Genomic DNA, 25,475 nt, shown 5'->3' on the forward strand with positions numbered 1-25,475 from the left:
CAAAAATTCGACTGAAAAATCCATTGCGTGCTCCCATAAGACCATGTGCAGAGTAAAAGACCTTCTCTTTAGAAAAGTTTTTTAATTATTGTAATGGTACTAATGGCTCATGATGACTCATTATAACTATGACTGATGGGTAATGGCTTTGCTGCTAACAAAATTCCATCCGTTTCTCACTTTTCACCCATCTCTCCTTTTGAGATGCATGATAGAAAAGTAATGGATCTTGAAAAACTTGAAAATCTTTTGAGATGACTCATTAATTGTCTTAATTTTATTTTTAAAATAAAAAACATGTTTTTATATTTTTAATTTAAATTTTATTCTTTTTACTATGTTAAAGCTTGATTATAATCCAATAATATCATGCCATGTTTTAATTTGAATTTTATTTCCTAATTGGCTACAATTAATTGATAGTGAACTACATGTGCAAGTGTCATTTTCATGTAGCATGGGATGCTGCTTTGTGAATGGAACCCAACAACCTTAGTTAAAACAGTGTCTCAAAGTGAGCTGTCTTTGTCTAAATTGTCAAGTTTTCTGAGTGCTCAGTTGCCCCTGTCATTTTCATCGAATGTGTAAATTAATTTGAGTGTGACCCATATTTTTGTTTTTTAATTCAATCTTATGAAAATGAGAGTGAGAGAGTGTGATTAATATGCAATGTTGCACTTGTGATCATTAATTTAGATAAAAAAATCAGTGTGTAGTTTGGACTTAATTTTATTTATTTATTTATTTAACTAATAAAAAATAATAATTTTGATAATCTAACATAATTATACATTTTTTTCAGATTATCAAATGGAAGAACAATATTTTATATATTGTCAAAAAAAGGGTCATTTTAACACTTTAGTGTACATGAGAATAAGACAATATGAATGAATAGTAAATTTGATTCTAATTTTTGTCACTGAATTAAAATTACATTAATTGTTTTAATTTTATTTTTAAAATAAAAACATATTTTTTATATTTTTAATTTTCTTAATTTTTTTTTACTATACTAAAGCGTTATTATAATCTAATAATATCCAGCCATGTTTTAATTTGAATTTTATCTTTTCTAGGCTACAATCAATTGATAGTGAACTACACATGTGAAAGTGTCACTTTCATGTACGAGGGGATGGGCTCACGCTGAAAATTCAAAGTATCCAAAATGCACACTGCATTGTGAATGGGACGCAAATTATACCCATTAAATAAATAAATACTAAATTTGTAGACGAAAATAAGCGTATAAATCTGTCTTCGTCCTCCTCCAAGTTCAAGCTCTTTTTACGATCATTTCTGTTCCCAGATTTGACTTGTTTTTCCTTTTTCTATCTCCTACTTTGTACCTGCTTGGAATGTAATTCTAGTTTATTGTCTGCTGAATTTCGAGGGATTTCGGTTTTGCGAGGCGAGTGCCGCTTGTGAATAGTAGAGCTATGATGAGATCACTGACATTAGTTCTGTTTTTGTTTGGTTTTTCAGATCATTGGAGGTTGGTCCGTTGGCGTGTGATGAGAGGTAGCTTGTTTTGTTCCAACTTCACTGCTGTTGGAAAGAGGGAATTGAAGAGAGAGGCTGGGTTTGAATGATGGCTAGCAAGAAATCTGCTATAAATTGTCTGAGCTGTGCACAGGTCTTTACGGCGTTTGTATTTATTTATGCGGCACGACTTTTGCATGGATATACTAATCCTGCCGACGGTAAGGACTCACTCAAGTATTTCTTACTTTCTTGTGCTGGTTGGTTGATTAGAAATTGAAGGGGAAGAAAATAAACAAAAACAAAAAAAGAAAAAGAAAAGAATGGTGTAATACTTACTTTGAAAAGAATGGTGTAATATTTACCGAAAGCTCATGCACAGTAAGAGAGAGGCTTTCTTAGTTCAATTGGATCTGTAATTTCTTTTTCTTTTTTTTTTGGCTATTTTTATTTTCCTGGGGTGGCGTTAAATGAATGGTGTAATATTTACTTTGAATTATTGTCTTCCTGCTTCGGCTACTTCTCCTGAGTGATAGTCTTAAAATTCTGATCCATTCCCTCTCTAAAGCATTTTTGCTTTTGAATTTGTTCTTGTTTATGAGTGCGTTTTCTACAACTTTTGGATTGTATAACTGGTTGTTGCTTTATGCCCTCCATTGGAGTTTAAAGTTGGTAAGTTACTGAAATTTTCTCACAAACCTGGTGTATTAAATCTTCCATTGTTTCTCTTGTTTTTTCCGTTGAGAATGAAAAGAATGGCTTGTCATTTTCTTTTTCATGTTTCAAATTTCCCGAAACTATATCTGCCTTTCTGGGAACTTTCTCCTAACTGCCTCCTACATTCCTTCTTGCGGCATCTTTGATGCTTCACTAAAATTTTTCCCATTGCTGCCTCTTTTCCTATGGAATTTCTCTATCACTGTTCACTGGATTCATTTTCTATGCTGGATCAGTTGCTGCAATTAATAGTTTATATGCTGCACTTGGATACCCGTCGCTTCCTGGATGGGTTCCTAATGGTGGAGACCCATGCACTGAGTCTTGGCAAGGAGTTCTATGTAACAATACAGATATTAGTTCAATGTATGGAAACCGTTCTGCTATTGCATCTTGAGATATGATTTTGTCGACAATATATTGTCAACTTTCAATCCTCATACAATTGTACAATTTTTCAGAATTCTTATTGATGCAAATTTGGGAGGAGAGCTAGGCGATTGCTTAAGCTCATTTTCTTCTATCAAAGAAATGTATGTTGCAACTCTCTCTCTCTCTCTCTCACACACACACACACACACAGTATCATGCGTGTGCATGCATGCACTTTAATTTCTCTATTAATGCCATCCCAATGCTTTTGCTATTATTTATTGCAGACAACTGAGCAACAACAACATTGGGGGTAGCATTCCTTCCAATCTTCCAGTGACCTTGGAGACCCTGTACGTAATGCCATATTATATTATGTTGGATTTGTTTCATTTTGTACTTCAGGTTATTTATGATCTTGATTTTTCTTAACATTTTCTCTATATATGTTATCAAGGTTGCTTGTTGCAAAGAGCTTGGTTCCCTGACAATATTTCTTTTCATGTTTCAGGTCTCTCGACGACAATCAATTGACTGGAAAAATACCTGACGTCTTTCAGGGCCTTATAGGGTTGTTCAATCTGTAAGGCTTTATTTCTTTGACAAGTGTCTACCATCCCGTTTTACTTCCCCAATTGTTGGTAATTCTAAGACTATTGATCTTGATGTAGAGATTTATCCAGCAACAATTTGAGCGGGCAACTCCCACCCTCAATGGAGAATTTGTCATCTCTGACCACTCTGTGAGTAATTTATCTCATTCATGCACTTGCTTTGCACCCATTCCATCTATGTGAATGAAACTAACATTGTAATTGACTTGACAGTCATTTGCAGAATAATCAGCTTTCTGGGACTCTTAATGATCTGCAAGATCTTGCACTCAAAGATTTGTACTTTTCTCAACCATGACACTTTCGTGGAATGCTTTTGCTAATTAGTTGGTAGGGTGAGATATTGCCAGCCCATAGTTTCTTGACCTATATTTTCTTTTCCCTTTTTTTTGAGCAGGAACATAGAGAATAATTTGTTCAATGGGCCTATACCTGATAAGTTGTTGAGCATTCCCAATTTCAAGTAAGAGCTCAACTCTAAAATTTTGGCTTATTTCTTTTTTTTTTGCATACTTTAACATATGAGGTTGGTGTAGATGTTTGATATTCTATTTTATCTGAAAATTTCGTTATTTGTAGTGGGTGTATTTATGGGAAGCACCTCATAATAAAAGATAAGTAGTTAGATGCCTGGAGATCAGTGACGGATTTACATGTGAGCTGCACTGGACTAGCCCATAAAAATTAATTTTTTTAATATAAAAAAATAATTTTTAATAATAAATTAGTTCAAAAAAACTTTCAGCACACCCAAAATCTGTGACGTACAGTTCTAGATCCACCCAGCTGGAGATCATTTTACCATTTGTTAAAACACTTCATCTTTGTTTACCAATTTTGTAGAAGTCTTCATGACATATGAGATTCCTAGCTTTCATATTTTCTGAATGGACAAATTTTGGAGTGCTGTTAATGAGTTCCAAAAAAGTAAAGTGGTCATAAAAGAACAGGTAGACACGTTAGACTTTGGGCACTACCATACAGACCCGGTCATACATGCAATTGTCTAATGGATAAAAAGACGTTGTTTATTTTATGTTGAATGCAGTGTCATAATATGTGCACTAATTATTGGTAGACTAGCCAGTACCTTTATAGTTTACTGTTTTTATTCATTTTTGCTCCGTGCTTTGCTGAAAAATTGCATTGCAAATAGAATGGTTCACTTGGTCTTAGTGATCTAATGTCACCGTTCATATTCTCCTAGTTGATTAAAATATGTTATCTAATACCATTTTGTTATGGCTTAGACCATGCCAGATGCTTATGACATGGTCTACCAAGAAATTTCAATCAGGCTTTTATGGCTTCTCTCTGAGTCACTGGAATAAATATATATGACAAGTTTTTGATAGATTTTCTATTTCTCCTGAAGCATTTGATTGAAATTTGGAAGATTGTTATGAGAAATGACTTACCTCGTCAACCAGGTTCTTGGTGGCTAATGTTAATTGGGAGCTCATTTGTTACCGCAGAATGTGTCCAGAACATGAGTATAAGTGTTTTACCTTTTTATTGTAGATTGGTGTTTTAATATTAGAAATGGCAATTGCAACCGAAATCATAGAAAATCGAATCGAAATCTAATTAGTCAACGTGGTTAAAAATCATTTGACTGGATAATAGTTTAGTTTGGAAAAAAATCGAATACTATTTCAATGGGTATGATTTGATTATAGTTTTCACTAAATCCAAATCAAAACTCAAACCGAATGTGTGGGTAACTGATGCATTACAAATCTATAAAATATTTAATATTTATAAAGTAATTAATAAATAAAAATAAAATTTAGTCTAAAATTATTTTATTTTGTTCAATCGAATAATTATATTTAAGAAGTTTGAAGTTAATTTGTAACTTTATGTAAAAAGAATGTAACTTTATTAGAGTTTTGTCTTTGTTTGTTGTGGAGTTATCAAAAATTTTATGAATACTATTTGCAAGAGTTTATCTTTATTTGTTGGTATGGATCAAACTAAAAAAATCATGATTAAAACTGAAACCGAATGATTTGGTTATGGTTTTTAATTTTTAAAATCAACGGGTAATGATTTGGTTTTGATTTTAATAGTTTAAATTTGACGTGATTATGATTTTGACAAAAATCAAAATCAAACTAAACCATTGCCAACCCTAAATACCATTTTATGTTTCAATTTTGGCTATTGAAGAAATATGAAATGTGAAATGTATGGAAAACCTTTTATATTACAATTGAGAAATCTTAAAATATTTGAGTTGTTTCAGTTAATGAAGTCGCCTAGTAAGTTGGGTGGATCTACACTCTGAAGTCTTGACTTTTTTATATTAACATTTTTACTCTCCATATAAATATGAGTCAAGGATTGACTTGTTAAACCTAATTTTTAGACTTTCTCAAGTATGAGTAACTTAAAATTAAATAATTATATAAAAATAAGCTAATAAGAGTCTTCACTCAAGTATTCCCCAAAACTAAATAGAGTGAATTTTTGCTCCAGTTCGAGTGCTTAGACACACACCTACACCTCTAAGAGGTAAACTATTCCAAAATCCATCTTACTGTTATTCTTTCAGTAAATAATAATTCAAAACTAAGAAATCATGTGAGTTTACCCTCTCTTCTTCTTCTTTCAAAAGAGAAATTTAAAACCATATAGATGCAGGCTTTATATTATTAAAATCATGTGTGATTAGATGCAGGCTTTATTATATTATTATTAAAATTTAAAGCCTGCATCTAATTTTAATGTATAGGTCCGTCCATTCCTAATGCCACAGAAATTTGAATGGAGTGCAGATTTTTCTTTCATTTTTAATTTTATCATCACTGCCCACATACCTACCCTATATAGGTTTCTAAAGCACTAATTGAAGCTGTTGCTTCAAGTGATATTTGATATACAAATCAATTAAGTGTTCTCATCTTTTAGGTCTTCGCAAACCTTTTAGGATTTGCAGAGGGGACACCTAAGGGATCAATCTAAATTTGTTATTTTATACTCGTAATTTCCAATTTTATTTTTGTCTTGCAGAAAAGATGGGAATCCATTCAACAGTACTACTATTGCTGCATTACCTCCACCATCCTCGACAACACCACCTCCAGCCCCACCATTTCTTTGGCCACCATGGGGAGAGGCTGATGGACCATGTGAGGAATCAAAGGCCAAAAGATGCAAAAAAACTACCAATAGGGTAGTTTGGATAGCAACTGCTGGGGTGGTGTTATCACTTGTAATTTTGGTATTAGCAATTTTGCTTTTCATATCAGGGAATCGGCTAAAAGAAGAGGGCCGTAAGTTGAGCGGTAAAATGAAAGAAATGCTAGAGTTAGCTCGGCAGGTCCCGACTTTAATCTCCAAAGGAAACGGTGAGATAAAAACCCAAATCTCCAACTTAGGCGGTGAGATAAAAACCCAAATCTCCAAAGGAGGTGATGAGATAAAAACCCAAATCTCCAACGAAGGTGGTGAGATAAAAACTCAATTGAGAGAGATAAAAACCCAAATCTCCAACCTACCCAGCCCCTGCTGCTGCCTCGACCTCTACCTCGACATCTACCTCTACCCCTACCCCTGCCGCTGCCCCTACCCCCGTCCCCCACCCCTGTTGTTACATTCACGCAATGAATAGCTATTGCAATAGCCTAAAATGTTTAGAATTATTAATTACAATGACTTGCCTAAACTGAGTATTCGAAAAGGGCGTTTCTTTTGACTTGAATTTTTGGGATTATTAGATTTTATTGTCAACTTTATAAATGAATTCAAAATAAATCATTTTCAAAGGTCAAGTTGTTATATATTTTAAAATTAATATTATATTATTTAAAATAAATTACACTCTATGTTTGACTTGACTTGACTTCATTGCATATTAATTAATATTCTCATGTTCTGAAATTATATTATTTCTTACTTCATAAAATTCATGTCACTTTTTCACCCCTCCTACCTACTAAATTTACATTAACTATCTGTTTCACTTTTTAATCAATTATTTTCACTATATATCTCCTCAATGTTTAGTATTTGGCTTGGATATGTGCTAAATTTTAAAATTTATCTAATCAATACTTAAATATTTTAAAATTAGTCACAATACCCTTTTATTACTGACATTAAATAAATTGATTATGTAATTCATAAACTTTGGATCTCATGAACTTTCGTTTTTTTCCAAAATAATCCCTTTTATTTTTACTTTTTTAAAAAGACTACGATACCACTTAAACCTAATACTTAAATGATATATAAGAAATAAAGTTAGTTTACCTAATTCAGTTTAATTAGTGTTGATAGATAGATATAAGGGTGTTCTAGTTATTTTAAAAAAAAATAGAGATTGATTTGATATAAAATAAAAGGTTAAGAGGTATTTAAATCAACTATTCAAAATGTAAAAAGAGTGTCGTCTATTTACCTAATATCGTTATTTATAGAGTTATCGTTTTTTTTTTAAAAAAAGGTTATTAAGTAAATTTTATAGTTCAAAACATATATTTAGATTAAATTATTAAAGTTTAAAGGATATAATCAATTTACAAAATTAACAATCATAATATTTACAAAATTAATACAAGAGCATTATTAGACATTTGGCAACGTGAAATGAATTGATTTGAACTAAATATTTATGTTTTTATTTTTACATTTTTATAAAAATTTAAGAAGTAGTGTCATGAGCTAAATTACACAAAAATAGAAACGAGAAATGTTTCTGATACGAAATGAAAACTCAGAAATAGACATTCTACTAAAAAAATAGACATAAATAAAGTTTAAAATGAGAATGAAAAATATTTCAAAAATAGAAAAATAACTACTCTGAATCATTTTTGTGCAACATAGGTCATGAAGAGATTGAGAGATCTAACAAGGATGGGAGAATCCATGATGGTATTAATTGGCTAAATGAGGAACCAATCATAATCAACAGCAAAAAGTTAAAATGACAATCCAACACGAATTATTCTACATTGCCCGACGCGTTTACTGAATGTGGTCAAAAAGACCTAAATGCCCTCGCCCAACTTCGCCTCTCTCCTCTCTCCCTTCTCCAATGGCCGTGTGCCCAGCCCTCGTCTCTCTCCTCTATCCCTTCTCCCATGGTCGAGCGATCGCCTTGCCTCGTCGCCTTGCAGCGCCTTGCCTCATTGACTGTCGCTGCATTCAGCTATGGTCAGCGAGATGACGAGGTGGGACACGGTGATGCGACGATGTTGGTGGCAAGGCGACGAGGCGAGGCAAGGCGCGACGGTCGGCTGTCGACGGTCACATGGCCATGGGAGAAGGGACAGAGAAGAGGTGCGAGGGCTGGGCTGTGCAATGACATCCCTTGCAAATTTGTATTTTGGGCGAAGGTATTTTGATATTTTCAATCCTATTCTGTAAGCCTCTCGGTGAGACTTTCTGGCCCTGTAGTAGAACTCATCCAACAAACACATTACGATAAATAATTAATTGTTCTTTGATTGAATTTACTTTTGCATAGGTGTCAGTTTTTGACTAGCTAACTCTAGGCACCAACAAGTCGCTTTATCTTTTCTCCTCTCATAAAGCATCAAATGTGGGGGGCACATCACATGTTCACAATCAGAGACTTCTTTTTTTATTTTTAGTTTTAGTTTTTTTTTATAAATATTAGAATATTTCAACCACAATTACATAACACGAGTTTTAAAATTATAAAAAAAAACCTATATAACAATAATTCAACTCGAAACTTCTGAATTTTAAGGGACTCGTAATTTTTGCCACTAAACTAAAATTACATTAATAGTCTTAATTTTATTTTTAAAATAAAAAATATGTTTTTTATATTTTTATTTTGAATTTTATTATTTTTACTATACTAAAGTGTTATTATAATTCAATAATATCAAATTCTTGCAACAACAAAACCCATCGGATGAAATGTGGTTTGGCATCTTTCTTGGTCAACAAGTACTTGATTGTTGAATGGTCCGTATACACGATCACCTTGGAACCTACAAGATAAGATCGAAATTTATCAAAAGCAAACACAATAGCAAGCAATTCTTTTTCAGTAGTTGCATAATTCAACTAAACATCATTTAAAACTCTACTAACATAATAAGTAACATGCAACTTCATGTTTCTTCTTTGACCAAGAATAGCTCCCAAAGCAAAATCACTTGCATCACACATTAATTCGAATGGCAAGCTTTAATCTGGCAGCACCATGATAGGTGCCGACACCAACTCATTTTTCAACCTGTTGAAAGCATTTAAACAATCAGTATCAAAATCAAAGACAACGTCCTTATTCAACAGGTTACACAAAGGTTTAGCAATTTTAGAAAAATCTTTGATGAAATGTCAATAAAATCCTACATGCCCAAGGAAACTCTTAACTCCCTTCATATTAGTAGGTGGTGACAGTTTTTCAATAATATCAATTTTTGCCCTATCCACCTCAATTCCCCTCGTAGAAATTTTATGACCTAAAACAATGCCTTCTTGTACCATGAAATGACATTTTTCCTAGTTTAAAACTAGATTGGTTTCTTCACAACGCTGCAAAACTTGAGACAAGTTAGCTAAACAATCATAAAAAAAAGAGCCAAAAATAGAAAAATCATCCATGAAAATTTCCATAATCCGCTCAACGAAATCAGAAAAAATAGCTATCATACAATGTTGGAATGTAGCAGTTGCATTGCATAATCCAAAAGGCATCATACGAAATGCAAAAGTGCCATATGGACAAGTAAAAGTGGTTTTCTCTTAGTCTTCGAGGGCTACTGAAATCTAGTTATACCCTGAATAACCATCAAGAAAACAATAATAGTCATATCTAGCAACTCTTTCAAGCATTTGATTAAGAAAAGGTAAAGGAAAATAATCTTTCTGGGTTGCATTATTCAGTTTTCTATAATCTATGCAAACTCTACAACTAGTTACTGTTCCCATGGGAATTAATTCATTATTCTCGTTATGCACAACAGTCATCCCACCCTTTTTAGGTACCATCTGCACTGGACTAACCCATGCACTATTAGAGATAGGATAAACAATTCCTGCATCTAACCATTTCAGAATTTTAGCCCTTACTACTTCTTTCATGTTAGGATTTAACCGTCTCTGATTTTCAATGATAGGTTTATGGTTATCCTCCATTAATATTTTATGTACACACACTGAAGGGCTAATCCCCATAAGGTCAGTAATTGTCCATCCTATGGCATTCTTTCTCAATCTCAAGACATGCAACAGTTTGTCAAGTTGATTATCAGATAAAGAAGCATTTACAATCACAGGTAAAGTATCATTTTCTCCTAAAAACACATACCTGAGATGCAATGGTAATGGTTTCAACTCAAGAACTGGTGCCTGCACATTAAAAGGGGGAGGGAGTGGCTTACCTTTTCCTAACTCTTCAAAATACTTACCTTTGTGCTTAAACTTGGCACATGGACTCTCCAAAGCAGTCGTTACTTGTGTGCAATCTTCACATTATCATCTCTTGTTGTTCCTGCACACACTAAACAATTCTCGAGAGGTTCCTTAGGCATTTTTGTCTAAAAAACCTCTATAGTTAGCTCATCAACAGAATCTATTCTTAACGCGTGATCAATGAAAGAAGGGTATTTACCTGATTTAAATAGATCAAACTCTACCTCTTCTTCACCCATTTTCAATGTTAACCTACCATTTTTCACATCGATAACAGCTCATGTTGTGGCTAAGAAAGGACGTCTAAGAATGATAGGGACTTCCATGTCTTCATCCATATCTGGAGTAATGAAATCAACTAGAATAATAATTTTTTTTTACCTTCATAAGCACATTTTCTAGAATTCCCGATGGGTACTTCACCGACCGATCAGTTAACTGTAAAGAAATGGTAGTTGGATGAATCTTCTTCAGTTTAAGTTTCCTATACACAGATAAAGGCATCAATGAAACACTTGCACCTAAATCACACAAAGGTTTAGAAAAATCAATATCACCAATAGTACAAGGGATAGAAAAACTCCCTGGATCTCTTAGGTTTGGTGGAAGCTTCTTCTGAATCACAACATTGCATTCTTCAGTCAAGGCAATGGTCTTATAATCCTCTAGCTTCCTCTTGTCTGACATAATTTCTTTCAAAAATTTTGCATAAGTAGGAATTTGTGCTAAAGCATCTACAAATGGAATGTTAATATGCAATTGCTTAAAAACTTCAAGAAAATTTTCAAACTGTTTGTCAACCTTATTTTGTTTAAGCCTTTGAGGAAAAGTGATAGGAGGAACATAAGGTTTAACAGGTGGTGTTAGGGGTGGTATCTCATTTTACTTATTCTCATCACTAATCTCAACATTATTTTTTTTTATTAACATCCCCTGTAACATGTTCGCTACTTACCTCACCAAGTTGCTTACCACTTCTCAATGTTACTGCATTGACTTCATGTAACATCCCATATCGAGCGATAGGAAGGACCGGAACAACTTACCCTGATGGCCTACACGAACTTCCCAGGGGGGTCACCCATCCTTGGATTTCCCCAGGTCAAGCATGCTTAACTTGGGAGTTCTTTGCCTGTATTCGGCCCCAAAGGTATTCAGCTGGTGTTGTTTCCTTCCTTATCCTCGATATATACTACTCTTCTCTGGACTCTTGGGGCATTACATTCTCCCCCCTTTGAGCACACGACGTCCTCGTCATGCAACCTTACAACTGGTCCCAGATCTCCCCCCTTGCATAGCCGATGTGGGATTCACCTAAGGTGCCTACACGCACCCCCTTAGGGACTTAGTTTCCTCACTAAGGTTTGCCCCACCACCGCGCTCAGAGGCTCGGGAGTCGGCTATGGTACTGTAATACCTGGGAATAATTTGAGGATAAAGATGATATTTGATAAAGGGCATAAATGGAATTGTGGGAAAAATAAGACTATAGGACACACTAACACAGTTTTGGACGACCGAATTAGTCAGAGGGAGTATCTCGGACCCTAGATAATTAAGAAAAATGGTATAGTATCACCGAATAGAATAAATTATGATTTTTGGTGATGAAAGAAATGAGATCGAGAACAGTTTTCGGTACAGCAAAAATACAGCTGCCAGTTAGGTCGTATTACCGAATTTTTATAAACGATGTCCAAAAAGTCAATAGAGAGTGTCAAGGACTAGTATTCGATGTATAGATGGCCAATTTGGCCCTGGATTTGGCTGAAAAATCCAGCCATTTGGCAGCCTAGGGACGTCAGGGAGTGGCCTAGGGTGGTCTAGGAGGCGTGGGGAAGAAGTTTTGGCCGGAGATCGGCCACGTGGGGGGTCGTTTTTGCCTATAAATACCGAGGGCTTTTGGCCGAATTTGAAGCACAAATCGACCTCGATTTTGGATGATTTTGGGAGCTTTGATAGAGGGCTTTTGGTCTCTAGGCATCAAGGATCGTTTTGGGAGTGTTTTGAAGCATTTTGGTGAGCTTTTGAGGGTTGTTCGAGTTCGGCCGAGGGTTAGAGGCGGACCACCACCGCCGACCTATAACCGGCCATTTGGCGGCCTTGCCGGTGTCCTTTCGGCCTAAAACCGGCGGGGTTAGGATCTATTCTTCAAGGGCTTTCAGACGGTACTGATTTTGTGGCCATCGGAGCAACCGCAGGCGACCGGCTCGAGGTTGAAGACGGTGACGCGTGATTGCGACGCGCCAGCCTTTGCTTCCAGCCCACTCGCCCGCGCGTGGAGGCGCGTGCCATATAGGTAATTTCTGATTTCTTTTCCAAAATTCTTAGAAAATTATTTTACGAATTATTATGTAAAAATATTTGAGAAAATAGTTGTGTAGATATTTATTTTGAATTATTAGAGAAGAAAAATAGGAGAAAATAAGAAAATGTGAGAAAATTAAGGAGAAAATTATATTATTGGGTGATTAGGGTACCTTGCATCTTGAGGTGAAGTGACTCGTGTAAAGAGAGAAGAGGGCACGCAAATCGAGGCAAACCGCGCTTGTCAATTTGAAATTTCGTCTAAAGGTGAGTGGTTCTACCCAAAAAGACTTTAAGTGACATGTGAATGGTTTACTGTGAGTGTTCATCCCTGTGGCTTGGTTTATTGTGATGGATTGTCCAAACGGTTATTTACACATGCATTAAATTTCGTACGGTAAATTTCATACATCGAAATGTTGATTTTAAGCTATGCATGTAATGATTTTTGACATTGGCTTGTTTTTTGTTGTCCATGTGGGACGTGGGTTGGTAACCTGTGACGTAGCCCAGAGTGACAGCACTCGGGATGCGTACCTAGGATTAATGCTAGGTGACCTACTTGGGACGGGGTTGAGACGGACTTCACCCTACGGGACCCAAGTGGCGGGGCTGAGAGTGGACACCACCCCGATTGTTGGCTCAAGTGGCGGGGCTGCGAGTGGACACCACCCCAGGTCCTTTGAGCAATAGCATTAATGCCGAGGTGACGTCGATTCCGAGGATAGTGCTGATGTGACACTCTTGGGGCTAGGGTTGCGTTGGGTTTTGGAATGCTTTTGAGTAGGAGCCTAAAGCCTAACAATAACAATGGGGTGATTCCCGAGTTCATATGTCGAGGTTGTCTCTCTTAAGCAGGATTGGTTTGCCAATGAATCGGTGTGGTCGTGTCGCCTTTAGAGAGATTGCATTTTTCCCGGTTAGGGCTAAATGCTGTGTGGGATTCTCTTAGGCTGGGCATGTCAGGATTTATCGGTTTTATGCATATGATTTTGCATATCTGCATGGAAATGTTTTTGAACTCTTACTTAGATGATTCAACATCTAATTTGGACTATGTCTTTGGAATATTTAAACGTTCCAGGTGAATGCAGTGGCGCCAAGGGAAAGAATATCATCGAGATGTAGCGGCTATGTTTAGTTTTCGTAGGTTTTTGTCCATGATTACGATGTTCAGAGGTTATGTAATATTTTGATATTTTCATGTGAAACATCGATTTAGTTATTGTAAAAGGAATTGTCGGTTAAATATTATTGAGGTTTCGATCTTGCTTCCGCTGATGTGATTGATATTACTTGTCTTAATCTATTAATTCTTAAATTTTGATATGCTAAGAAGGTACGATCAGGATTGTCGGGAAACGATTATGATAAGAGTAGGTATATCGAGAGACTTATGTTGTATATAATATTAAAAAAAAAATATTCCTGAAATCTCGAGGTAATGCTCACTTGGGAAAACGGGGCATTACAGATACCACCTGTAACATCCCGTATCGAGCAATAGGAAGGACCGGACAACTTACCCTGATAGGCCTACACGGACTTCTTAGGGGGGTTACCCATCCTTGGATTTCCCCAGGTTAAGCACGCTTAACTTGGGAGTTCCTTGCCTGCATTCGATCCAAAAGGTATCCAGCTGGTGTTATTTCTTTCCTTAGTTATCCTCGATATATACTACTCTTCTCTGGGCTCTTGGGGCATTACACTTCATCTCTTGGATTCACCTTAGTTTTGCTAGACAATTTACCTTGATCTCTCGAATTTATGGCATTTGATAGCTACCCCAATTGAACTTCTAGATTTCTATTGAAACTAGCCATTTGGTCTACTTTTGCCTCCAGCTTTTCAAATCTATCTATAGTGGCATTTGCTAACTTTTCAATTACCAACTCCCAAGACGACTTGATTTCTTGTTGCTACTGCATCATTCCTTGAGGTCTCAGTTGGAAACCAGGAGGATTGTTAGATCTAGAACTGCTACTGTCGCCCTGATCCCTCCAAGAAAAATTGGGGTGATTTCTTCAACCTGTATTATAGCTGTTAGAATATGGGTTATTTTGCTAGTTATGCTTGTTAGAATTCGAAATATATTGATCTTCCTCAGCCTGCATACAATTAGAACCCAAGTGAGCATTCTCATACCAATCACAATTACTGGCAGAATTGAAATTAGAATAAACAACATTAACATTCCCCAACTTACTAAACATTTTTACAAGATTATCTACCTTAGCGTTTAACATATTGATGCCATCAACTTCATACATACCTGAGGCTTTCTTAGGCATTCCTCTCTCAGTAGGCCATTGATAATTGTTGGAAGCCATTTCTTCAAGCAGCTCGTAAGCATCATCTGTAGACTTACCCATTGTGCACCCCCTACGACAACATCTATAGTGATTCTAACTGAATGAGATAGACCATTATAGATTGTCTGCACAATCAACCAATCAGGAAGACCATGGTATGGACACCGTCTTTGCAATTCCTTACACCTTTCCCATAGCTCATATAAAGATTCACCATAAATTAAACACAACTAGTAATATCATTCATAAGTTTAACAGTCTTACTTGGTGAAAAATACTTACTCAAGAATGCTTGTGATACGGCTGTCCATGTAGTAAATGAATTTGGAGCTTTGGAATTCAACCACACCTTAGCTTTATCTCTCAACGAAAAAGGAAACAGGCTCAGTCTGATTGCATTCTCACTGGCGTCGTTTATTTTGATGGTGTCACATATCTCTAAAAGTTTGTTAAGTGTGCATTAGGATCTTTAGTTGAATTTCCACCAAACTGCCCTTGCTGAACCATCTGAATGAGTCCTGGTTTGATCTCAAAGTTATTGGCATTGACTGCTGGTCTTAGTATGCTGGCTTAAGCTCCAACTGGGACTGACATGGCAAAATCATGTAGCAATCTGTAACATCCTACTAATTTGGGAATAATTAATGATTATTAATTTGATTGGAAACAGTTAATAATTGTCAAAGTAATTGGGAAAAAGGAAATATTTAGCAATTTAAATAGGGAATTGTTAATAATTATAATTAAGGTAATTGTTAATTATTATATTTATGGTAATTATTGAATATGTATGAGTTTAAGGGAAATATTTATTTATTTATTTTATGTTAGAGTGATGGGTAATTAATTGTTGGAAAACTTGGGGTATAAAAGTAATTGTTAGAAATTTGGGGTTTGAGAGATATTATTTTGTGGAGTATGTATGTGGAATTTTGGAAGTTATGGGGGATAAGTGTAAATTCTGGAAGTGGCAGAGAGTTACCTTAAATATAATGATGTGTGTATATATGTTGAGGGAACAGGCAGCGCGGATGGTGGCACGCATGAGGGTTATGTAGCAGGTCGCGGGATTGAATCATGGGGCTTGCGTGCGAGCTGGAAGGATTTTGGCTGAATTTTCTGCCAAAACCTTGCCCAAAACGACACCATTTTGGGTAAGGTGGTGGGCTAAATTGAGATGCCACATTACAGCTTTTGGCGGCTTCTCTTTTTGCTATTTTAACTCCAGATTCCAGCAGCATTCGACTAAGGAAAATTTACAGTGAGCAGTGAAGAAATAGATGGAGATGAAGCAGTGCGCAAGAGCTGGAAAATGGAGAAGAAAATTTGAAGAAAAATGAAAGAAATGTGATTTAATTAAAGTTTAATTATACAGGTAAGTTGAGTAGATTGTGTAAATAAATTTGTACGGTTGAAATTTAATTTGGGGTTTGATTTTATTAACTTTTTTTTGGCTAAATTAAATTATTTTGCAGCAGGTATTACTTTAACAGCATGTAAGCATATAAACACTAAAAACAGTTAATTTAAGGTAAGCTTTTCACTCCCTTCGTGATTCTGCTGCTGCGCATGCTACACGCTGACTCACCATCGTCCCCTGAGGCAACCATGATCTCCGGACTAAGCGGCTGACTCACCATCGTCCCTTGAGGCTCGCCCAGCTTCGGCTTCAATGCCACAATCTCTTATTCCAATTGACGCAACCTCCTCTCCTGTTGCTGCACATGCGACACGCTAGAAGACTCTGCGGCCTCCTCGTGTTCGTCCCCCCGACCGCGTTGGCTAAGGAATGATGACCTTGCTGGTGTTGGTGATCCAGGAAGCCAGTGACCGACTCCGTCAGGCGTTGAACCTGATTCTCCAAAAGCATGATTCGATCAGGCGGGAGAGGAGGGCCATCTGGACTACAGTCCTCCCCTGTGGGCTCCTTAGAGGATTATTCTAGCTTAGCTCCAGGGCGGGGTTACCACTAGTAGCCCAAGATTGTTGCCTTCTTGTTGCCATCAAAATGGAAAAAATAACTCAAACGTCACAGCAAGTCTTATTGGACAGACAGACCCAAAAAAAAAAAATGCCTCGGCCCCACGGTGGGCGCCAATTGATGATGGTGTGGTAACCGATCACCTTTGTCTGCCTCAGTTTAAGGACCTGCAATGGAATCGGGGACTTACTCCCCCGGAATCACTCCAATGCTCAAGTCAGATTACCAGAATATCTTTTTCAAGAAAGTGTCGTATTTAGAATGGAGAGAGAGAGAGAAGAAAGAGCCCTCTTACCTGTTGTTGGTCGTCTCCCTTTTATTTTTATGCTCAAGAAAAGATCCTCTTTCAAATTACTGGGATCTTACCGATATGGATTCCATAATCGCTTCCGAGGAGTTCAGGGTAGTTCACATCTCCAAGATCTTCGGTGGGATGATTGATCTCAAGGACTCTAGAGAATCCTCATCGAGTAACAAGCCAGCTAGTGTGTTGATACACGCTCGCCACGTGTCTCCTCATGACTCGAGCAAGCTGATGTCAGTGAAGTATCTTATTAGTGAACACGTGGCACTATTACTGATGGCTATATTTCTGGGGCCTTGAAGTAATTTTTGACCCAAGGATATTTTCCCTTATCACCCTTCTACTATTGCATCTTGAGATATGATTTTGTCCAGGGGCGGAGCTACGCCCAACCAAGGGTGGGCAATTACCCACCTTTCAATTTCAAAAATCCTTCTAGTATATATGTATTTTATTATTTTTTTAATTTTTTTCTGAATACCGAGCCACCAGGGGTTGTAATTGCCAACCTTTCAATTTGAAAAATTGTTACTGTATATATATATATATATATCATTTATTTTTTTTTTAATTTTTTCCTCAGCACTAGCTGTAATTGCCCACCATTCTTCTTGCTTGACGCTGAGCTGTGCCCTACAAATTTACACCTGACGCATATCCCATCTTCTCACACGTGGCTCCCTCTCCTCTCCCACCCCACTAGCCTGCAGCATGAACCCAACTGGTACTCCCATAAATGTTAAAACCAAAAAAATTAAAAATAAATGAATAAAATATAGGTGCAAGTGGGCTTTATGTGGTGGGCCCCAAAGCCAGGAAACTTTTTCCTGTCTGACTTCGGGTTAAAAATTCAAACTTGTGTCCAAATATTATTTTGAATAAAAATATTATTTAAACATTCAAACTTTTGTCCAAATAATATTCCCCTAATTCAAAAAGCAAATCATAATCAATTGAAGTGCGGGGCGTCTCCGTGTTTCTCTGCAGCATGTCTCCAAATTTCACTTGCCCACATGTTTCCAGATTTCACTCACCCACATGTTTTCTTCTTCTTCTTCTTCTTCTTCTTCTTCTTCTTCTTCTCTCTTGTTTGTTTTCCTCCTTCTCTATTTCTTTTACGAAAGCTCTGTAAATCACCTATTTTGCAAAATCTGATCGTTGGATCATGAATCCGATCATATTATCACCATGAAATTAATCCCGAACTACAACAAGGTAAGCTTTTTAGTTTTATTAGCTTTACTTTTAGCATAGATTCGTGAGGTGTTTATGTATATATGCGTTATTCGAGTAGTGGCCTTGGATTGTTGGAAAATGATGGTTGTGATGACCGGCGACGATTCTTTCAAGTATGATCGTTGAATAGTAACCCGATTGATTGTACATATAGTGAGTTCACGAGCAAGTCATGAATTGATTGGGATTTGTTGTGATGGTTTAGGGTTTTGCGTAGAAACTCGATTGATTGTATTTCGTGAACAATTTCTCAAAATTTTAGTAAAATGGGCTTATAACCCGAAAGAGACCATGAATCACCTCAATCTTTCAAAGGAATATTGTTGGGGTAGAAATTGAGAAAATTTGGAAATTAGAATGAGTTTGGGGGTTTTCGATTCGTCTGTGTGCGTTTCTAGGTTCCAGGAGTTCTTCAGTTTATCCTTTCTCCTTTTCTTTAGAAACAACTAGAAGATCATGTCAATATTGGGTTTTCTATGCAGTGCCTGCAAGTACTTGAGAAGAAGATGTATCAAATGGTGCATCTTTGCCCCTTATTTCTGCAATGAAGCAGGAACTACTGATTTTGAAGGTATTCACAAGGTTTTTGCGCTAGAAATGCCTTCAATTTCCTTACTCATCTTCCGGTAAGAGATCGTAATGAGACTATTGCTACAATCTTGTATGAAACTCAAGCTAAGATTTAAGATCCGATTTACGACTGTGTATCTAAAATTTTTTCCCTCCAACAGCAGGTATGATGAACCCTAAATCCTTAATCTTTTTGAGTTTTTGGACTTAATTTACTAATTATATGTGATTTTTAGGTTAACAATCTACAAGTTTATCTAGCATTTTTGAAGAAGTTTGCAGACTCTTATGCAAACCTTCAAAATGTTCAAAATCGATTTCACCCAGAAACCAACCCTATTCCAGAATTAGATCCGAGCATCCTCGATGATTTTGTTTATATCCCAAAAGAAAATGTCAATGAACTTGGATCAATCGTGTTCGACAGACATCAGCATTGAGTAGGTGAATTAGATTTTTTTTTTTTTTTTTTTACTGTGTGTAAAATTTATTAAGCTGTAATAATAAGAAATGAGTTGAGAGAAATGAAGGTCTTTTCCAAGATATTGTTTTCATCAATTAAATATATTTATTTAAATTCTAAATATATAAAATAATTTAAATGGATGAAAAATAAAATTAAATTAACATTTATATCGGTTAACATTTAAATTAATTTTTGAAAAATTGTCATAAAATTTAAAAAATAATTTAATAATTAAAAATTAAATTAAATAATTTAAAATTTTTAATATTATTTTATTTTTACCAACCCTGCTTAAAATTTCTTACTCCGCCCCTAATTTTGTCCACAATATATTGTCAACTTTCAATCCTCATACAATTGTACAATTTTTCAGAATTCTTATTGATGCAAATTTGGGAGGAGAGCTAGGCGACTGCTTAAGCTCATTTTCTTCTATCGAAGAAATGTATGTTGCAACTCTCTCTCTCTCATACACACACACACAGAATGATGCGTGTGCATGCATGCACTTTAATTTCTCTATTAATGCCATCCCAATGCTTTTGCTATTATTTGTTGCAGACAACTGGGCAACAACAACATTGGGGGTAGCATTCCTTCCAATCTTCCAGTGACGTTGCAGACCCTGTACGTAATGCCATATTATATTATGTTGGATTTGTTTCATTTTGTACTTCATGTTATTTATGATCTTAATTTTCCTTAGCATTTTCTATCCATTTATGCAGAACATATAATAGCCTTTACCTTTGGCAGTTTCCTTTCAGATAATGAGCTAAGTGGAAGCATCCCAAGTTCTTTGTCGTCTCTAACTCAACTGTTCGCTATGTAGGTTTTCTCCCTCTTTTCTCTATATATTTTATCAAGGTTGCTTGTTGCAAAGAGGTTGGTTCGCTGACAATATTTCTTTTCATGTTTCAGGTCTCTTGATGGCAATCAGGAGAAATACCTGACGCCTTTCAGGGCCTTATAGGGTTGTTCAATCTATAAAGTTTTATTTTTTTGGCAAATGTCTACCGTCACGTTTTACTTCCCCAATTGTTGGTAATTCTTAAGACTATTGATCTTGATGGAGAGATTTATTTAGCAACATTTTGAGCGGGCAACTCCCACCCTCACTGGAGAATTTGTTATCTCTGACCACTCTGTGAGTAATTTATCTCACTCATGCACCTACTTTACACCCATTCCATCTGTGTGAATGAAACTAACATTGTAATTGACTTGATAGTCATTTACAGAATAATCAGTTTTCTGGGACTCTTGATGTTCTGCAAGATCTTACACTCAAAGATTTATACTCTTCTCAACCATGACACTTTCGTGGAATGCTTATGTTCCAAGAAAAATAATTGTATAACTAATTTGTTGGTAGGGTCAGATACTGCCAACCCATAGTTTCTTGACTGACATTTTCTTTTCCCTTTCTTTTGAACAGGAACATAGAGAATAATCTGTTTAATGGGCCTATACCTGATAAGTTGCTGTGCATTCCCAATTTCAAGTAAGAGCCTCAGCTCTAAAATTTTGGCTTATTTCTTCTTTTTGTGCATACTTTTAACATATGAGGTTGGTGTAAATGTTTGATAATTTATTCTTTTTGAAAATTTCGTTATTGTAGTGGGTGTACTTATGAAAAGTACCTCATAATAAAGGATAAGCAGTTACATGCTTGGAGATAAGTGACAGATGCTTGTACACTAGCCAGTACCTTTATAGTTTACTGTTTTTATTCATTTTTGCTCCGTGCTTTGCTGGAAAATTGCATTGCAAATAGAATAGCTCACTTGGTCTTAGTGATCTAATGTCACCGTTCATATTCTCCTAATTGATTAAAATATGTTATCTAATACCATTTTGTTATGGCTTACATCTCATTATGTGTGTAGTTTACCAATATTAAGACCATGCCAGATGCTTATGACATGGTCTACCAAGAAATTTCAATCAGGCTTTTACAGCTTCTCTTTGAGTCACTGGAATTGTTGATATTATGTGATTCAAAATGTTTTTTTATCAGATTTCTGGCATGCTATTACATGTTGCTGAGATGTATTTTATTATACTTGTTTCATTTAAATATTAATGTCTCATTATATGCTGTTATATATATATATATGTTATCAATATATATCAGCTGCATGTTATTTGGGCTGTTGTGTTATATGGGTCGAGCCCATTCATGTTGCCTTGTGTGCTGCTGGCCGAGTCCATTTTTGTTTAGCCCATGATTGGCGTTGCTATAAAAGAGCAGCTCGATGCCCCAATTTCCAGAACTCTCTGATATTTTGTCTTGTGCTCTCTCTCTGAAAACCCTAAGTCAGCGATTCTTGAAGCGAGACACCATTCGTGAATCCTTCGTTCTGATCTATGTTTCATTCGATTCTTTGGTTGCTTCCATGGTAAGATCTGACGGTAAGAACGACTATTGCTTAAATCTCTATTTATTTTTGGAACGCCTGAGGCGTGAGAGGTTGTAAACTGATAGAACAGATCTTTGCCTTGATCGTGAGATCGATATAGAACAGATCTACCTTGATCTTGTTATTTTCGTTTCTGTTTTTCAGTTGTATTGCAATACTGTTTCTATTTTACTGTTCATGGTCTTGTAATCGTTTGTAAACTTGAGATCTAGTGGATTAACTAGAGGCGAAGCCTCTGCCGTGAGTAGGATCTATTGATCCGAACACGTATATCGCTGTGTCTTGCATTTATACTTTTCTGTTTAAACTTTGGTTTACTGTGTATCGCGCTTAATCTGTGTTTGGCCGAGAAATCAGGTTGTATAAAACCTACAGGAATAAATATATATGATAAGTTTTTGATAGATTTTCTATTTCTCCTCAAGCATTTGATTGAAATTTGGAAGATTGTTCTGAGAAATGACTTACCTCGTCAACCAGGTTCCTGGTGGCTAATGTTAATTGGGAGCTCAGTGTACGTATTTGTTACAGCAGAATGTGTCCAGAACATGAGTATAAGTGTTTTACCTTTTTATTGTAGATTGGTGTTTTAATATTAGAAATGGCAATTGCAATCGAAATCATAGAAAATCGAATCGAAATCTAATTACTCAACGTGGTTAAAAATCATTTGACTGGGTAATGGTTTAGTTTGGAAAAAAATTGAACACTGTTTCAATGGGTATGATTTGATTATAGTTTTCACTAAATCCAAATCAAAACTCAAACCGAATGTGTGGATAACTGATGCATTACAAATATATAAAATATTTAATATTTATAAAGTAATTAATAAATAAAAATAAAATTTAGTCTGAAATTATTTTATTTTGTTCAATCAAATAATTATATTTAAGAAGTTTGAAGTTAATTTGTAACTTTATGTAAGAAGAATGTAACTTTATTAGAGTTTTGTCTTTATTTGTTGTGGAGTTATCAAAAATTTTATGAATACTATTTGCAAGAGTTTGTTTTTATTCGTTGGTATGGATCAAACTAAAAAAATCATGATTAAAACTGAAACCGAATGATTTGATTATGATTTTTAATTTTTAAAACCAACGGGTAATGATTTGGTTTTGGTTTTAGTAGTGGCGTGATTATGATTTTGACAAAATTCAAAATCAAACTAAACCATTGCCAACCCTAAATACCATTTTATGTTTCAGTCTTGGCTATTGAAGAAATATGAAATGTGAAATGTATGGAAAACCTTTTATATTACTATTGAGAAATCCTAAAATATTTGAGTTGTTTCAGTTAATGAAGTCGTCTAGTAAGTTGGAAGGATCTACACTCTGAAGTCATGACTTTTTTATATTAACATTTTTACTCTCCATGAATATGAGTCAAGGATTGACTTGTTAAACCTAATTTTTAGACCATCTCAAGTATGAGTAACTTAAAATTAAATAATTATATAAAAATAAGCTAATAAGAGTCTTCACTCACGTATTCCCTAAAACTAAATAGAGTGAATTTTTGCTCCCATTCGAGTGCTTAGACACACACCTACACCTCTAAGAGGTAAACTATTCCAAAATCCATCTTACTGTTATTCTTTCAGTAAATAATAATTCAAAACTAAGAAATCATGTGAGTTTACCCTCTCTTCTTCTTCTTTCAAAAGAGAAATTTAAAACCATATAGATGCAGGCTTTATTATATTATTAAAATCATGTGTGATTAGATGCAGGCTTTATTATATTATTAAAATTTAAAGCCTGCATCTAATTTTAATGTATAGGTCCGTCAATTCCTAATGCCACAGAAATTTGAATGGAGTGCAGATTTTTTCTTTCATTTTTAATTTTATCATCACTGTCCACATACCTACCCTGTATAGGTTTCTAAAGCACTAATTGAAGCTGTTGCTTCAAGTCATATCTGATATACAAATCAATTAAGTGTTCTCATCTTTTGGGTCTTCGCAAACTTTTTAGGATCTGCAGAGGGGACACCTAAGGGATCAATCTAAATTTGTTATTTTATACTCGTAATTTCCAATTTTATTTTTGTCTTGCAGAAAAGATGGGAATCCATTCAACAGTACTACTATTGCTGCATTACCTCCACCCCCACCATTTTCTAGGCCACCATCACCTCCAGCCCCACCATTTCCTTGGCCACCATGGGGAGAGGCTGATGGACCATGTGAGGAATCAAAGGCCAAAAGATGCAAAAAAACTACCAATAGGGTAGTTTGGATAGCAACTGCTGGGGTGGTGTTATCACTTGTAATTTTGGTATTAGCAATTTCGCTTTTCATGTCAGGGAATTGACTAGAAGCAGAGGGCCGTAAGTTGAGCTGTAAAATGAAAGATATGGTAGAGTTAGCTCAGCAGGTCCCGACTTTAATCTCCAAAGGAAACGGTGAGATAAAAACCCAAATCTCCAACTTAGGCGGTGAGATAAAAACCCAAATCTCCAAAGGAGGTGATGAGATAGAAACCCAAATCTCTAACGAAGGTGGTGAGATAAAAACTCAATTGAGAGAGATAAAAACCCAAATCTCCAACCTACCCAGCCCCTGTCGCTGCCTCGACCTCTACCTCGACCTCTACCTCTGCCCCTGCCCCTGCCGCTATCCCTACCCCCGTCCCCTACCCCTGTGGTAACTTCCACGCAATGAATAGCTATTGCAATAGCCTGAAATGTTTAAAATTATTAATTACAATGACTTGCCTAAACTGAGTATTCGAAAAGGGCTTTCTTTTGACTTGAATTTTTGGGATTATTAGATTTTATTGTCAACTTTATAAATGAATTCAAAATAAATCATTTTCAAAGGTCAAGATGTTATATATTTTAAAATTAATATTATATTATTTAAAATAAATTACACTCTATGTTTGACTTGACTTGACTTCATTGCATATTAATTAATATTCTCATGTTCTGAAATTATATTATTTCTTACTTCATAAAATTCATGTCACTTTTTCACCCCTCCTACCTACTAAATTTACATTAACTATCTGATTCACTTTTTAATCAATTATTTTCACTATATATCTCCTCAATGTTTAGTATTTGGCTTGGATATGTGCTAAATTTTAAAATTTATCTAATCAATACTTAAATATTTTAAAATTAGTCACAATACCCTTTTATTACTGACATTATATAAATTGATTATGTAATTCATAAACTTTGGATCTCATGAACTTTCGTTTTTTTTCCAAAATAATCCCTTTTATTTTTACTTTTTAAAAAGACTACGATACCACTTAAACCTAATACTTAAA

General features: G+C 35.5%; 1 protein-coding gene and 1 non-coding gene across 4 annotated transcripts; both read left to right on the forward strand.

Moving 5' to 3' along the window:
* Positions 1 to 1,263: 1,263 nt before the first annotated feature.
* Positions 1,264 to 24,644, forward strand: LOC127791931 (protein STRUBBELIG-RECEPTOR FAMILY 3-like). Of its 3 annotated transcripts, XM_052322121.1 has the most exons (10): positions 1,267 to 1,706; positions 2,439 to 2,568; positions 2,664 to 2,735; positions 2,862 to 2,927; positions 3,086 to 3,157; positions 3,246 to 3,317; positions 3,402 to 3,467; positions 3,586 to 3,651; positions 6,204 to 6,271; positions 24,331 to 24,644. In XM_052322121.1, exons 1-10 carry the CDS (start codon positions 1,592 to 1,594, stop codon positions 24,507 to 24,509), a joined length of 906 nt encoding a protein of 301 aa, XP_052178081.1. In that variant the 5' UTR covers positions 1,267 to 1,591; the 3' UTR covers positions 24,510 to 24,644. The 3 variants fall into 3 exon arrangements, with proteins under 3 accessions (XP_052178082.1, XP_052178081.1, XP_052178080.1); XM_052322120.1 differs by lacking the exon at positions 24,331 to 24,644 and having other exon boundaries at positions 1,268 to 1,706; positions 6,204 to 6,858; XM_052322122.1 differs by lacking the exons at positions 2,439 to 2,568; positions 24,331 to 24,644 and having other exon boundaries at positions 1,264 to 1,706; positions 6,204 to 6,858.
* On the forward strand, positions 15,356 to 15,461 carry LOC127792717 (small nucleolar RNA R71). Its single transcript, XR_008021189.1, has one exon. It is a non-coding gene; the product is annotated as a small nucleolar RNA R71 (small nucleolar RNA).
* Positions 24,645 to 25,475: the final 831 nt, after the last annotated feature.

The sequence above is a fragment of the Diospyros lotus genome, chromosome 15, assembly GCF_014633365.1.
Source record: "Diospyros lotus cultivar Yz01 chromosome 15, ASM1463336v1, whole genome shotgun sequence".
Lineage (NCBI taxonomy): Eukaryota > Viridiplantae > Streptophyta > Magnoliopsida > Ericales > Ebenaceae > Diospyros > Diospyros lotus.